Source organism: Macrobrachium nipponense, chromosome 15, assembly GCF_015104395.2.
Source record: "Macrobrachium nipponense isolate FS-2020 chromosome 15, ASM1510439v2, whole genome shotgun sequence".
Taxonomy (NCBI): Eukaryota; Metazoa; Arthropoda; class Malacostraca; order Decapoda; family Palaemonidae; genus Macrobrachium; species Macrobrachium nipponense.
The window spans coordinates 24,269,627-24,284,283 of record NC_087208.1 but is presented as its reverse complement, the minus strand read 5'-3'; the positions used below and the strand labels follow the sequence as shown (position 1 = coordinate 24,284,283).

General features: G+C 37.3%; 1 protein-coding gene across 1 annotated transcript in view; it reads left to right on the top strand.

Moving 5' to 3' along the window:
- LOC135227035 (cytochrome b5 reductase 4-like) overlaps positions 1 to 14,657 on the top strand; it is a 108,010-nt gene that overhangs the window by 89,973 nt on the left and 3,380 nt on the right. The window contains 2 exon segments of the mRNA XM_064266826.1: positions 6,247 to 6,449; positions 6,584 to 6,680. Of these exon segments, the coding sequence (XP_064122896.1) occupies positions 6,247 to 6,449; positions 6,584 to 6,680 (300 nt within the window).

The following is a 14,657-nucleotide window of genomic DNA, read 5'->3' as shown; positions in this document are numbered from 1 at the left end:
ATATATATATATATATATACAGGCAGTCCCCCGGGTTACGACAGGGGTTCCGTTCTTAAGACGCGTCGTAACCCGAAATCGTCGTAAGCTGGAACGACGTTCTTGAAAAACATGTCCACAGGGAAAATTTCACTAATTTGCAATTTTTCTTAGGGCCGTATCTCTAAAATTATCACTAATTTACTTTTTTCATGTGCAACACTGTGTATTCACAAAATTACTGTATATTTTCATTAAAATACAAGAGAGAGAGAGAGAGAGAGAGAGAGAGAGAGAGAAATAACTCCTTACGGTTTCAATAGATTGAAATGAACGTCTGTAGGCAACTTTTTCCCCCTCCCATAAATACATATATTTCTCCAGACCTTACCTTACCTTACAGACCTTACATCTTGTTCGGGTTGCCCCAGGTCCCTCAGTGTGAGGCACCTCTAATGTCTACCAGAGAGTTGCTAGTACATCTTCCGGTATATTTTGCATCTTCCAATCTTGGATGGTCTGGGATGCAGTTTAGATATTTGTCGAGCTTATTCTTAAACACAGCCTACGCTCACTCCTGATATATTCCTCAGATGAGCTGGCAACGCATTGAATAGACGCTGCATTATCGATGCTGGTGTGTAGTGGATTAATGTCCTGTGTGCTTTCCTTATTTTTTCCTGGTATAGTTTGGGCACTATTAATCTACCTCTGCTTGCTCTTTCTGATATTTTTAGTTCCATGATATTTTCTGTTATTCCTTCTATCTGTTTCCATGCCTGAATTATCATGTAGCGTTCTCTTCTCCTTTCTAGACTATATAATTTTAGAATTGTAGTCTTTCCCAGTAGTCTAGGTCCTTAACTTCTTCTATTCTAGCTGTAAAGGACCTTTGTACACTCTCTATTTGTGCAATATCCTTTGATAGTGTGGGTACCATATCATATTGCAATATTCAAGTGGACTACGAACATATGTTTTATAAAGCAATAATCCATGTGTTCAGCTTTTCTTGTTTTGAAGTGCCGTAACAACATTCCCATTTTTGCTTTACATTTTGCCAACAGAGTTGCTATTTGATCATTGCATAACATGTTCCTATTCATCATCACACCAAGGTCTTTAACTGCTTCCTTATTTGTGATGGTCTCATTATTAGGTCCCTTATATGCATATAGCTTTCTTTCTCTGTCTCCATAATTTATTGATTCAAATTTATCAGAGTTAAATACCATCCTATTACCTCTGCCCAATCATATACTTTGTTAAGGTCTCTTTGTAGAGCGTTCCTATCTTCATCACAAGTAATTCTCTACTTATTCTTGTGTCATCTGCGAAACTACTCACTACCGAATCCTTCACATTATTGTCTATGTCTTCAATCATAATAACAAACAGTATTGCAGCTAACACCGTACCTTGCGGCACACCGGATATTACCTTGACTTCATCCGATTCTCGTCGTTTGCAATAACTATCTGTTTTCTGTTGTGTAAAAATTCTTTTAACCATCTTCCTACTTTATCCACGATATTTGTGTTTTCTAATTTTCTTCGCTAATATATTATGGTCTACTTATCAAAAGCTTTTGCAAAGTCTAAATAAACCACATCTGTTTCATTTCCGCTTTTCATATTTTTGAATATGTTCTCACGGTGGACTAACAGTTGGGTTTGTGTACTTTTTCCGGGTACGAAACCAGTTGTCCTTTATTAAACAAATTATTTTTTATTTTTTTAAATGTTTCATAATATTTTTTCTTCATTACCCTTTCATACACTTTCATAATATGTGATGTTAGACTCACAGGCCTATAATTTACTTGCCTCTAGTCTTGATCCACTTTTGAAAGTAGGGGTAATATATGCTAATTTGTGCTCATCATAAATCTTGCCTGTATCTACACTTTGTCTTAATAATATTGCAAGTGGCTTTGCGATAGAATGAACTACTTTCTTTAACAAAATAGCAGGAATTCCATCAGGCCCTGCAGCAGCTCCATTTTTAATTTCATTAATAGCCTGCACAATATCAGCTTCATTAATATCTATGTCAGCTAAATATTCACTATTTTCATCCCTTACTTCTATATCATTATCTTCATTATCTATTCTAGGGGTGAATTCTCTCTTATATCGTTCTGCCAGTATGTTGCAAATTTCCTTTTTTTTTCATTCGTTAATCTCCCTTCAATTCTCAGAGGGCCTATTTCCATTCTTCTTTTATTCATCTTCTTCGCATATGAGTATAATAGCTTCTTGGGGTTTTGCTTGATATTTAATAGGGTTTTTTCTTCCAAGTCCCGTTTTTCATTTTCTTTTGATTGTATAATCTTTTGTTCTGCATTTTTCTATCTTACTTTTTAGTTCTATAAACTTTCCATGCATTTTTTTCTTTTGCAAGACCTTTTTTCCACTTTCTGATTTTCTGGAACAAGATCCTTCTGTCTCTTGGTATGCATGAATGATGTTTACTTTTCTTCTTCGGTATATATTTTTTCCACTATTTTCTCCAATATTTTATATAATATCTCCGTATTTACCCTTATGTCATCACTTACGAAAATGTTATCCCAATCTTTGTTTAATTCTTCATTAATTTCTGACCATTTTATATTTTTACTGTAGAAAGTTGTATTTTCCATATCCTTCCCACTTTTCATTTCTTGCTTATCTCTATTTTCACTTGCTTTGGAATGAACTGTTAATTCTATGACATTATGGTCTGAAATATTCGCATTATAAACTATTATTTCTTTAACATAATTCATCTCGTTCACAAATACTAGGTCTAAAGTATTTTCCTTTCTTGTTGGCAGGTGATTTATTTGTTGAATGTTGTATTCTAGTAGCATATCTAATAGCTTTCAAATTGCCTCTTATCTTCTGCACTACTATTACTCTCTTTTTTATATGTATAAGTACAACCACAATCTCCTATTCGTTCTTTCCATTCTACGAAAGGAAAGTTGAAGTCACCAGATAGGAGAATAGTCCAGTCCTTGTGATTTCTACATATATCATCCAATTTTTCAATTATTAAGTCAAACTCTTTAGTATTAGGAGGTCTATATATTACTATGTTCATCAATTTTTCAGATTCAAATTCTACCGCTATTAGTTCACATTCTGAGTTACTATATTTCTCATATATTTTTCCTTGTTTTTTGTCTTTCCCATATATTGCGGTTCCCCCTTGATTCCTATTTTTTCTATCTGATCTATAAGTTTGGAACCCTTTTATTTGATCATCATTCCCAGTCTCTTGGGAATACCAGGTTTCACTTATATTCATTATATCTATTTTCTTTTCATTTTGGGTTAGTTCTTCTAAGTACTCTATTTTTCTTTTTGAGTTACTCGTAACTAAACCCTGCGCATTCATCACTATGATGGTTTGCGTGTTTTCTCCTTCATTTAATACTGGTAGTAATAAGGATTTTCCACCCTGTCTCTTTCCGTTCTGGTATGTTGTTCTTTTTTCATTTCCAGAAATTCTGACATTAAAAAATCCAACTTTTCCATAATATTTGATCTTCCTTCATCATAATTATTCATTTTGTGTCTGAATCTGCAATTTTCTCCGTTCTGCAATATCCTCTTGCATAATAAATACAGTTATTATCTCTTGAGTAGAATTTCGGAGCTGATGCTTTGAAATTTTTTGCTGACACCTCTGCATATCTCATTGGTGGTTTGCTTTTCTCTTTTACCTGATATTCTTGATTTCTCTCTTTATTGTTTCTTTCTTATTTTGGATTTTATTACTTGGTTGGGTTATTTATTTGATTATGATTCATGGCTACAGGGTGCATATATTTGCATTTTTTGTCGAACTTACATCCTTTTCCTTCTTTAGGTTTTCTTTTTTACATATTTTTGGATGCAGATCTCTGCAATCATCCCCATATCCATCAAGTATGCACATTTACCATATATTTCATAGTTTTGACATATCTTAGGATGTTTGTAGTAACATCTTTCTCCAAATCTGCAATTCCCTCTTTTCAAAAGGTTGCAGATTTTGTCTTTCTTGTCTATTTTTTCCTCTTTCCCGTCATTGTATAGATCTGGGTAGAGCCTCTTCGGGATTTGCTTTTCTGTGCAATTATGTTTGTCTGTCTATCAATTCTTTTGCTGAGAGGAGAGAGATGAAAGGAAGAAATAGAAACACCAAATGTATGACAAGTATATTGTGGAGAGAGAGAGAGAGAGAGAGAGAGAGAGAGAGAGAGAGAGAGAGAGAGAGAGAGAGATTACATAAAACCATTAAATTCGTTGACCATTGTATGGCATTGTTAAGCTCCGAGTGTCACTGGAGTTGAGGTAGGGAAATTGATACAGAAAAAGACAAAGGGAAGAATTTTCTTTTGAAATTAGTTATCGTATTATTACTACTTCTATTATTATTATTATTATTATTATTATTATTATTATTATTATTTGAAAATATAATAAACACGTGATCTACCATAAAAATTCTCTCATCTCAGTAAGAAAGAGGAATTATCCTTACAAGTGAAATGGAAAGGTCATTTTCATCTCTTTAAAATATGACCATTATGAATTTTGTAATTAAAGTTTTATTATTATTATTATTATTATTATTATTATTATTATTATTATTATTATTATTATTAAATAACTGAAATTATCAATAAACATTTTACATACTAGTACCATAAAAATTCTTTCATCTCGGTAAAAGAGAGAGAGAGAGAGAGAGAGAGTGTTTATCTCTCTCTGTTCTCTCAAAAAATACTTATAACGCTTCCAGCGAAAGAGAGGGAGGGAGTTACCAATATGACACATTATTATCTTGTGTGGCAAAAGAGTGAGAGAGAGAGAGAGAGAGAGAGAGAGAGAGAGAGAGAGAGAGAGAGAGAGAGAGAGAGAGAGAGAGAGTTACCTTAATTAAAAGTGACATGTATAGATTAGTACGTATTGTATTTCTTTAAAATACTATCACATATGAATTTTGTAATTACAGTTATTATTATTATTATTATTTGAAAGTATTAAAAGCAAATAGTACAAGTACATAAAGAATCTCGAGTCTCAGTAAATGAGAGAGAGAGAGAGAGAGAGAGAGAGAGAGAGAGAGAGAGAGAGAGAGAGAGAGAGAAAATTTCAGGACCACGTCATTGCAACACTGCAGTTCTTCCCCCTCCTGGCTGTCACAGAACTTGATATATAGCTGACAGTTTTAGTACCTGGATCTGGAGGAAAGGTTACTGAGAGAAGACTGGGATTTCCTTCATTCTTCCATAATTTTTTAAATTTATAAGCTAAAATCTTACTAATTCACTATGGTATTTTCTTTAATGAATTGATATTATTGCTGTATAAATTAATATTAATATTTGAAAATAGTAAATCATTTATTTATCATACAAAAAAACATACATCTTTGTAGTAGAGAGAGAGAGAGAGAGAGAGAATTATTATTTTTATTATGTGATATCATTTCAACTTATTAAACTTACTAATACAGTATTAATCAAAATTAATATTTGAAAATCAGTAAATCATTTTTGTATTATAAAAATGTATTTAGTCATGAAAATAAACATCAAAATTCACTAATTAGTGATTATTTTTGTCGGAAAATATAAAGAGAGAGAGAGAGAGAGAGAGAGAGAGAGAGAGAGAGAGAGAGAGAGAGAGAGAGAAACTGTGCTAAACTATAAAGGATTCTTATCATGGTATGCTTTTTAAAAGCGTCGTAAACTCGGAGCGCCGGAAGCGTCAGCGTCGTAACCTCGGAACAAGTGTCGTAACCCAGGGCGGATTTTTCAATGAATACTTAAGAAAAAGCGTCGTAACCTCGGAACGTCGTAAGCCGGACCCGTCGTAACCCGGGGACCGCCTGTATATATAAATACTTATATCTGTATCATATATGTGTATACATATATATAAATTTAGAATATCAAAGTCTAATGCCTAGCTGTTAGGCACCATAGATATATCAAAAGCAATGTTGAAAGAATGTCTGCTGCTCTGCAGTGAAAAAAAACAAGTATCAAGAGGCCATATCTGTGATTAAAAATGTTTTCAAATGTTTTCCCAAAAAGAATTTTAATAAATAGTTTGATTTGTGAAAAGGACATTACCAGAGATATGAAATTAACATAACTGTAGTATATTGCAATACTTGTATTTTTTTGTAAAAGAAGGTTTTGCATTTCAGCATGACCAAATGTGGAACCACCTAAAAGATGGTTGTTTACTTGATTCAGAAATATGTCAACCTCTCTTTTAACAGATTTATCCAGATGGTGCATTGACTCCTTTATTAGATGACTTGTCTTTAGAATCAAAGATTGAAGTAAGTCTACCAGAAGGGACTTTCACACATGACAAATTGACTATAGCAGTAGATACAGCAACAGATCTTGTTCTACTTGGTGCTGGGACAGGTATCACTCCACTCGTGAAAGTTATGCTTGCAGGTCTAAAAAATGAAAAGTAAGTTTGATCTCATGTATTTGTTAAAGTGAATATTGCATGAAGTCTTATACAGCTTTGTCATTCATTTTATTGACATACAGAATTTACTGATAATAGTTCATCACACACAGCAACAACTGTTTCCTTTCCAGAAATATCAGGTTAGTTCTCTTTAATAAGACAGAAGGAGATATACCCTGGAGAGAAGAGCTGGAGAGTCTTGTTGCAGACCATTCTAATATATTGAAGGTGGGTACAATCAACGTCAGTTTTACTGCTCTTCCACATGTAAATAATAAGGCATGAATATGACAAGATCAGCTGTTTTATTAATGGTTTTAAGACAGTGCAAATTTAATATACTAGGGATTTTTCAATAGATAAAAATGGGAAATATTTCATTTTTTCAAGGTTCAGTTCTTGCCAATATTGCTAAAAGAATAACTATTCCCAATTAAATCTTCCAAGGAAAGTTATAATCAACTGAAGTTGTTGTTACAAAAACCCATCATTTTACAGTTACCTAAGTGGTCATCAGGTCCATTTCTCTACATGCGCTAGAAGAGTGGGAGCATATGGGTAAAAATCAGGCACATATATATATATTTATATATATATAGGTATATATATATATACATATATATATATATATATATATATATAATATATATATATATATATATATATAATATGAATAACTTGATCACAAAGTATGTAAAAACGTGATGACATGTATAATAAAGGTTTTTGCCATGAAGGAAAAAAATTAAAGAGCGAGAGAGAGATATATATATATATATATATATATATATATATAATATATATATATATATATTTGTGTATGTATATATGTATATGCATATATACTGTAATGTATAGATAGTAGCAGATACACGATTAATGAATTTATTTTAAAAACTTGTGTCGTATGGTTGGAATGCTTACTCATCTTTTTCTTAAGGGGGCCAGGGGGTATAGGGCAAAAAATGCAAAGTCATGAAAAAATTCATTGGGCTTCATATGGCAATTGAGAATACGTATAAGAAATATTTCGTCAAAATTCCTCTTACTTTCATAGTTACAGGGTAATTAGTTAACGTAACTCAATAAGCCTAAAACATTGATGCGTACAAGAAAATGCAATATTTCTTCTATTATCGTAAATTTTGATAATTATTGTCAAAGAAATTGGGAGAAATGGCATCTGTAGACATTCCCCAAGTTAAGAAGGGAGACTTCACTTCAGTCAGCAACCAAGTCCAACCATCAGTGCGAGCACAAACTTCAAGTAGTCTACATGTTCGATTTCACCTCTGACATTCGTTTGCTTTTACGTATGTTTATGTATGTTTCGGCAAGAATTTCATCATGCCAATGAGGAAAAGACAAGGAAAACATCTCGCTAACATACAGACGAAGAAAAATCACTCAAGTATTGTTACAGAATATCATAATATACGCGTAGTTAGTGAAGAGAGAGGGGAGGGTTGCGTAGTAAGGGTTGCGTAGTAACGCCCCCATCTTGCCTGACAGCACACGTCACACTGTGCCCAAGGCTATGATCTTTGAGCAAAGAGATCTTCATTTATGATAAATAACAAAGTTTTGGTTTTTTAATACCCAAAATGGAATATGAAATTCATAATAATCATGATTTATTAAATTGTCTTTGTAAAAAGAGAGTACACCTTCGAGTTTCACCTCTGACATTCTCTTGCATTTACATTTGTTTATCTTTGTTTTCGACAGAATTTCATCATACAAAAGAGGAAAATACAAGGAAAACATCTCGCTAACATACAGAAGAAGAAAATTTGCTGCAATAAGCCAAGTTAGTGAAGGGGAGAGAGAGAGAGTTGCGTAGGAAGGAGTGCCCCATCTTGCCTCAAGCAGTGCCCCAGGCTACGATATATGAGCAAATGGATCATCATTTTATGATTAAATTATGATAAATAAAATAGTTTTGGTTTATTAATACACAAAAAAGAAATATACATTCATAATAATCATTATTTATTAACATTGTCTTTATAGAAATACGAAGGAAAACTTTGAACGCCCGTATCTCAAAAACTATACTTATTGACTTTCAAAATCTATCTTCTACTTAGTTTTAAAGCTATAACATTGGAATTTGGTATATAAATCAGAAAGACATTATAGAACAATCAAATAGAGTCCTTTTTTCCAATTTTTGTTTCATCTTTTTTTTATAAATTTTTTTCTCCTGATTTATAGGGTTTATTTTTTTACCATATTGAAAAATTCATATCTAGCAAAAAAATGACTTTTAGAAAAAAAACTCCTCATTCGATTGGAGGTCTACATCAGGTCTATATATGGTAGTAATCCTAGGTCTTAATATTAAATATCAAGGGAGGAGATAGAATTTGAAAAATGGTTATTTTCGGGATAAATCGCCCTGGCATCACAAAACTGAAGGTCAGAGGCAAAAATCATATGCAGTTTGGAGATGTCCCAAGTCCCCTTATTAAGTGGTATGAATATCAAAGTCCTGAAAATTAAAAAATGGCATTAGCCGGCCGGCCCCCTTAAGTACACAAATATGGTAAGTATATATTAGAGTAGGGCCTTGATATTTGTGGATTGTATTTTAGGTTTTATTGGTAAAGTTAATCTTTGAATTTCTTTTACATAAACAGTGTACATATGTTTCATTAGTTATTATTGCATGGAAATTTTATACAGTAACTGTACATATACATCTCAGAATTTCTAAAAGCTAAAGCAGAAGATGTTTAATTTTGTTAAGGTAAAATTATCAGGACTACCATTCTTTTGGGTTATGTACTCTCTCATTTAGCTCCAGAGTGCTTAAGGAGTAGAGAGTGTTGAACTGTTCGTCATATCTTTGCAAAAGGGAATGTTTTGACGTAAGGAAATATCTATTTCTGGGCGATTGGGCTCGTGATGTCGCCAGCTAAAGAAAATCCTTTAAATGCTATTATTTCTAGGTAAATGTACTAACACATACCAGAGAATAAATAAATAAAGAAAAAGGTCAGTATAACTGACTCGCTCACCCTCCCAGAGAGTGTCGGTATGAACACTATGGCGAGTGAGACCACTACCACGAGCCAAATGCCAATAGAATCCTCCCACTACAAAATCCCCAAGAGGGGAGCCGACCCACAGAGTGGGCAGCACCTACTACTACTACTCCATCCCATGCTGCCGACTGCTGCGCCTCTGGTGGCCATCCTGAAGTTAGCAGACAATCTTGGCGATGGGATGGGGTAGGGCGGGGGGATTTCGTTGGCGACACGAAGCCCAATCGCCCAGATAAATAGATTTTTCCTTACGTCAAAAATCCCTTTTCTGGGCTCAAGCTCGTGTCGCTGCGCGAAATCGTACCAGAGAAATAGACAAGATTGTAAAGAAATTCAACAAAATATAAAGGGTCCTCAAATAAAAGATAAAATAAAAAATAAAACAATATAATTGCTAATAAAGATACATGTACACAGTGATAACAAATAGAATATTACTTAATTATACTTAATGCTAATAATATTTCTTAACTTAAGGTAATATACATATAAAAAATCAATATAACAGGAGATATATAATGTACAACAATGGTATCTGTGTAAAGCTTATGTATCAAAACAATGTAAAGCAATTAATATACAAGTTGAATAAAACAAACTCAACAATAATAAAATATAAAGAATGTATATGACTTAATATACAAAACCCGTAACCATTATAATAAGATGTATCTCCTAGCATAAAAATAAGGAGATGACAATCCACGAGATCAGTAATCATCACAAATGTGAGTGTCCTAGCAAAAAAATAAGGGACACCCACTATATCATCATCAAAGCAGCTAAGACACAAGGTGATCGTAAATGAACAAGGCAGGAATAGACGAACTGTTGGGTGAGGCAGGTAGAAGGAGGACTGAATCTTCTACTAAGGATTAGTCAGAGTCAGGGGAAACTATGTTACCCGCTGCAACTGCTGAAAATTTCAGGGCTTCCAAGGACTTTAAGTAATGACGTTTGAACACTGTCGGTGATTTCCATCCAGTATACTTTTTCAACTCATCGAAGTTCATATGTTGGAAATAGTTAATTGAGGTGGCTACTGCCCTGACATCATGTGCTTTTGGGAAAGAGTCAGGATTGGCTTGTTTAATGAAGTACAGGATTTGTTGCCTGATGCCTTTATAGATAAAGTACCACCTTTTTCTCTCCTAAAGAGAGGACCCGATGAGGATGAGGAGGTCCTAGATAGAAAGGCTCGTAACGTTGAAACTGGGCAAAGAGATATATCTTGTGGAAGGGGTAGTACCTTCCATGGTTCCCACCTCATCAAAGGATCTTCATTCTTAGCTAAAAAGCTACGTTTCCGTGAAAGTAGCACTTCCCCTGTGGAAGGAACTGAATATGATCCGGATCTCTGGATAAAGCCGACAGTTCTGAAATTCTAGCTCCTGAGGCTAAGCTTAATAAAAATAGGGTTTTTCTAATAGCATTATAAATGAGCAGTGTCATTATTGGTTTCTGAAGCCAGTTTTAGAACATCGTTTAAGAACCATGATACTGACGTAGGCCTTACGTAAGGTCTAAGTCTAGCACAGGCCTTGGGAATAGACGAGAAGTAGGAATCTGTCAAGTCTATGTTGAACCCAAATTGAAAAAATCTTTTCAAGGCTGACTTGTTTGTCGTAATTGTGCTAGCTGCTAAGCCTTTTTCAAATAAGATCTGAAAAAGGATATAGCTGAATTGATTGTCATGATCTTAATATCTGATTTCAGGAAGGTTGCTAACTTTTTGACAGCAGCATCATACTGTCTCAAAGTTGAATCTCTCTTATCTGATTCCAAGAAGAGAATATTCTGAGGGTCAATATTCGCATCTCTTTTCGCTGCAAACTTCATGAAATCCATAAAGTTAGGGTTTTGAGAATCCCTGAGGAAGCGAACACAGTCTTCGTTTGTACTGACTGGGAGAGCTTGGGATTGGGGATCCGAAGAGGGCGGAGACCCAGTTCCAGGATGAGAGGGTACCAATTGCTCTTCGGCCAGTCTGGGCTACTAGAGCCACTTGACCCTTGAATGTCCTGAGTTTGTTTAACACTTTCATGAGAAGATTCACCGGAGGAAAGACATAAATCTTCTCCCAGTTGTTCCAATCTAGAGCCAGGGCGTCCGTGGCATAGGCCAGAGGGTCCAGGTTGGGGGCCACATAACACGGGAGTTTGTGGTTCGCTTGGGATGCGAAGAGATCTACCTGTAGACCTGGAACTCTCTGAAGAATCCATTGGAACGAACTGTTGTCCAGTGACCATTCCGACTCTAGAGGTACTGATCGGGATAGAGCATCTGCTATGACGTTTCTCACTCCAGCTATATGGGTGGAGGAGAGATGCCAACTGAACTTGTCCGCCAGGGAGAATATGGCTACCATGACCATGGTTTAGATGACGTGACTTGGAGCCTCCTCTGTTTATGCAATGTACTACCACTGCGCTGTCCAGGACTAGCTTTATGTGGGAGTACTTTGGCGGGAGACGTAACCTTTTTAGAGTCAAGAACAGTGCCATCGCCTTCCAGTACGTTTATATGAACTGACGGAACTGAGGTGACCACGTTCCCTGAACCTTTTGAACTGGGAATATCCTCCCCAACGCTTAATGAAGCGTCTGTGTGGATAGTGATCCCTGGAGGAGGAAACTGAAGGGGCACTGACACCGATAGGTTCTTGACTTTCGCCACGGCCGAAGTCGATTCTTTAGAATCAGAGGGACTGAGGACAATTTGTCCCTGGACCTGATATTTGCCCTGTGAGCGCCAAATTCTGGTTAGGTCTTTCAGTTTGGCTTTCATTAGGATGTTCGTCACTGATGCAAACTGGAGAGAACCCAGGATCCTTTCCTGAGATCTTCTTGAAGCCAGTTTGTGACTTAGAAATTGCTTGACTGACTTTGCTATTTCCTTCCTTTTGGACGATGGAATCGACGAGTATGGGAGGATAGATTCCATTGAATGCCTAGCCACTGAAAGTTTGACTCTGGAGTGAGTCTTGATTTGGTCCTGTTTATCTTGAAGCCTAGATATTCCAGGAAACTGAATCACTTTCAGTGTTGCTTTGTTGCATTCCTCGACTGTTGAAGCCCAGATCAACCAATCGTCGAGATACGCTACTACCATAACCCTTGCGATCTGGAGTTGTTGAACAACTACTTCCGCCAGCTTCGTAAACACTCTGGGTGCTACGTTGAGCCCGAAAGGAACTACCTTGAAGGAGAATGTCTGGTCGCCTATCTTGAAGCCTAGATAGGGACGGAAGTGTCTTGCAATAGGGATATGATAGTAAGCGTCTGTAAGATCGATAGAGGTGGTGACGGCCCCACGGGGAAGTAAGGTCCGCACCTGCGAGATCGTGAGCATCTTGAACTTGTCGCAGCGAACGGCTAAGTTAAGCGGGACAAGTCTAAGATTACTCTTCTTTTTTGTGAGCCTTCTTTGGCACGCTGAACAAGCGACCTTGAAATTTTAATCTTTTGACTCTCCGCTATAGCTCCTTTCTGAAGGAGATCCTCCGCATACTCCGTCAGTTCTTTGGAAGGAAGTTGACGGAAAGGCCTGGATGGAGGTGGGTTCGTCAACCACTCCAACCCAGGCCTTTTTGACACAATGCTCTGAGCCCACTTGCTGAAGTTCCACCGGTGGCGAAAGTGAAACAGCCTCCCTCCTACCTGAAGTTCTTCATTGGTTCTGGTAACCTCCTCGGCCTCCTCTGAAGTGTTTTCCCTATTAAAGGGACCTCCCGATCCTCTCCCACGAAAGGAACGTTTACCTCTGCCTCCCTTACCGAGCGGTCATACTTCTGTGAAGATTGACTCTCGAAGGTTTGATTGTAAGCTGGGGAGATGGCATAAGAGGTGGAGGGCTGAGGCTGAGGGAGATCACGTAAATTGGCTGTGATTGAGCCTTTGAAGTGGAGGGTTGGGCTGTTTGCACTAAGGGAACCGCCGGAACTTGCTGAGAAAAGCGTGGCTGCTTTTTCTGGTAGGGCTGGAAACGCCTGGGTTTCCTTTGCCCTTTACCTCTAGCTGCGAGATCTTGCCTCCTCCTAGCCGTAAGGCCCCAACGGTCTTAAGGCTCTGGTTCAACCTTGTAGCCTCTGACTGGACTTCCTTCACCATCGCTTCTGGGAAGAGATCTGCTCCCAGATGCTTGACGAGAGTAACCTATTCGGCTCGTGCCGAATGGTTGCTTCTTGTAGGACATGCTTCCTACAATTCGTTCTAGCAGTGGCAAACTCAAACATATCTGACTGTACCGTTTGAGTCAGGGATTTGGTCATAAGTTTGAAAAGCGGCTCTGAACCATAGGCTATGGTGGCCACCTCAGGACATAGCCATAGAATTAATCGATCTGGCTAATCGCGATTTAGCGTCAAATTCAGCCTGAATAAGGCTATCCGGAAGCCTGGGTAGCTTTTCACCAAACTGCTCCATAGCACAGTCCGGTTTTGAGTTTGCCAGCTGAGAAGGTGTTCGGTAAGTCTTCCCATAATTCTCCGGCTGAAGGAAGTAACGGAGATGTAGGATCTGCTTCCTTCAGTTGAGGCATGGGGTCCCCCTTCTGGGCCGCTGGAATAGTAGATGTCGCGATCTTAGTCAGGAAAGGGAGCGGGGTTACTCTCATCCATCGTGAAGATCGTAAAGGGACTCTTGAAGGGTTGGATTTTCGTATTAGAACAATCCATGTCCTCTAAAACACCTGAGCCATTCTCTCTGAGCCTGGTCACGTGAATAGAGGACCCGTCTCCTTTTGTACCCCTATCATCTCGAATCATGGCTGAGGCGGTGAGCCTTGCGTAGCCGATGAACGGAGGCTGAAGGTCTTCCGGGTAGAACTCGAAGTCCTCTATCCTTCGAGTTCCAAATTCCGGTATAGAAATGAGTCCGTCCTGGAAGGGGGCGTATGACGCTACTCTCCACGGGTTGTTCATCGAGAACGGAGGTAGCGAGTCATACGGGGGAAGCTGGGCTCCACCTGCATTGGAAGGTGGAGGAGAGGCTAGAGGAGCTTGGCTCAGTCCGGCTATAATGGAGTCTTGAGAAGTAATCCTATCCGACAACCGAGAGATCATTTGTTCCATGCTACTCTTTAGAGACCCAACCAGGTCGCCCACCTGTTGTAACAGGCCAGCATTGGAGTCCAAAGCCGGAGCTGCTGCGGAGGT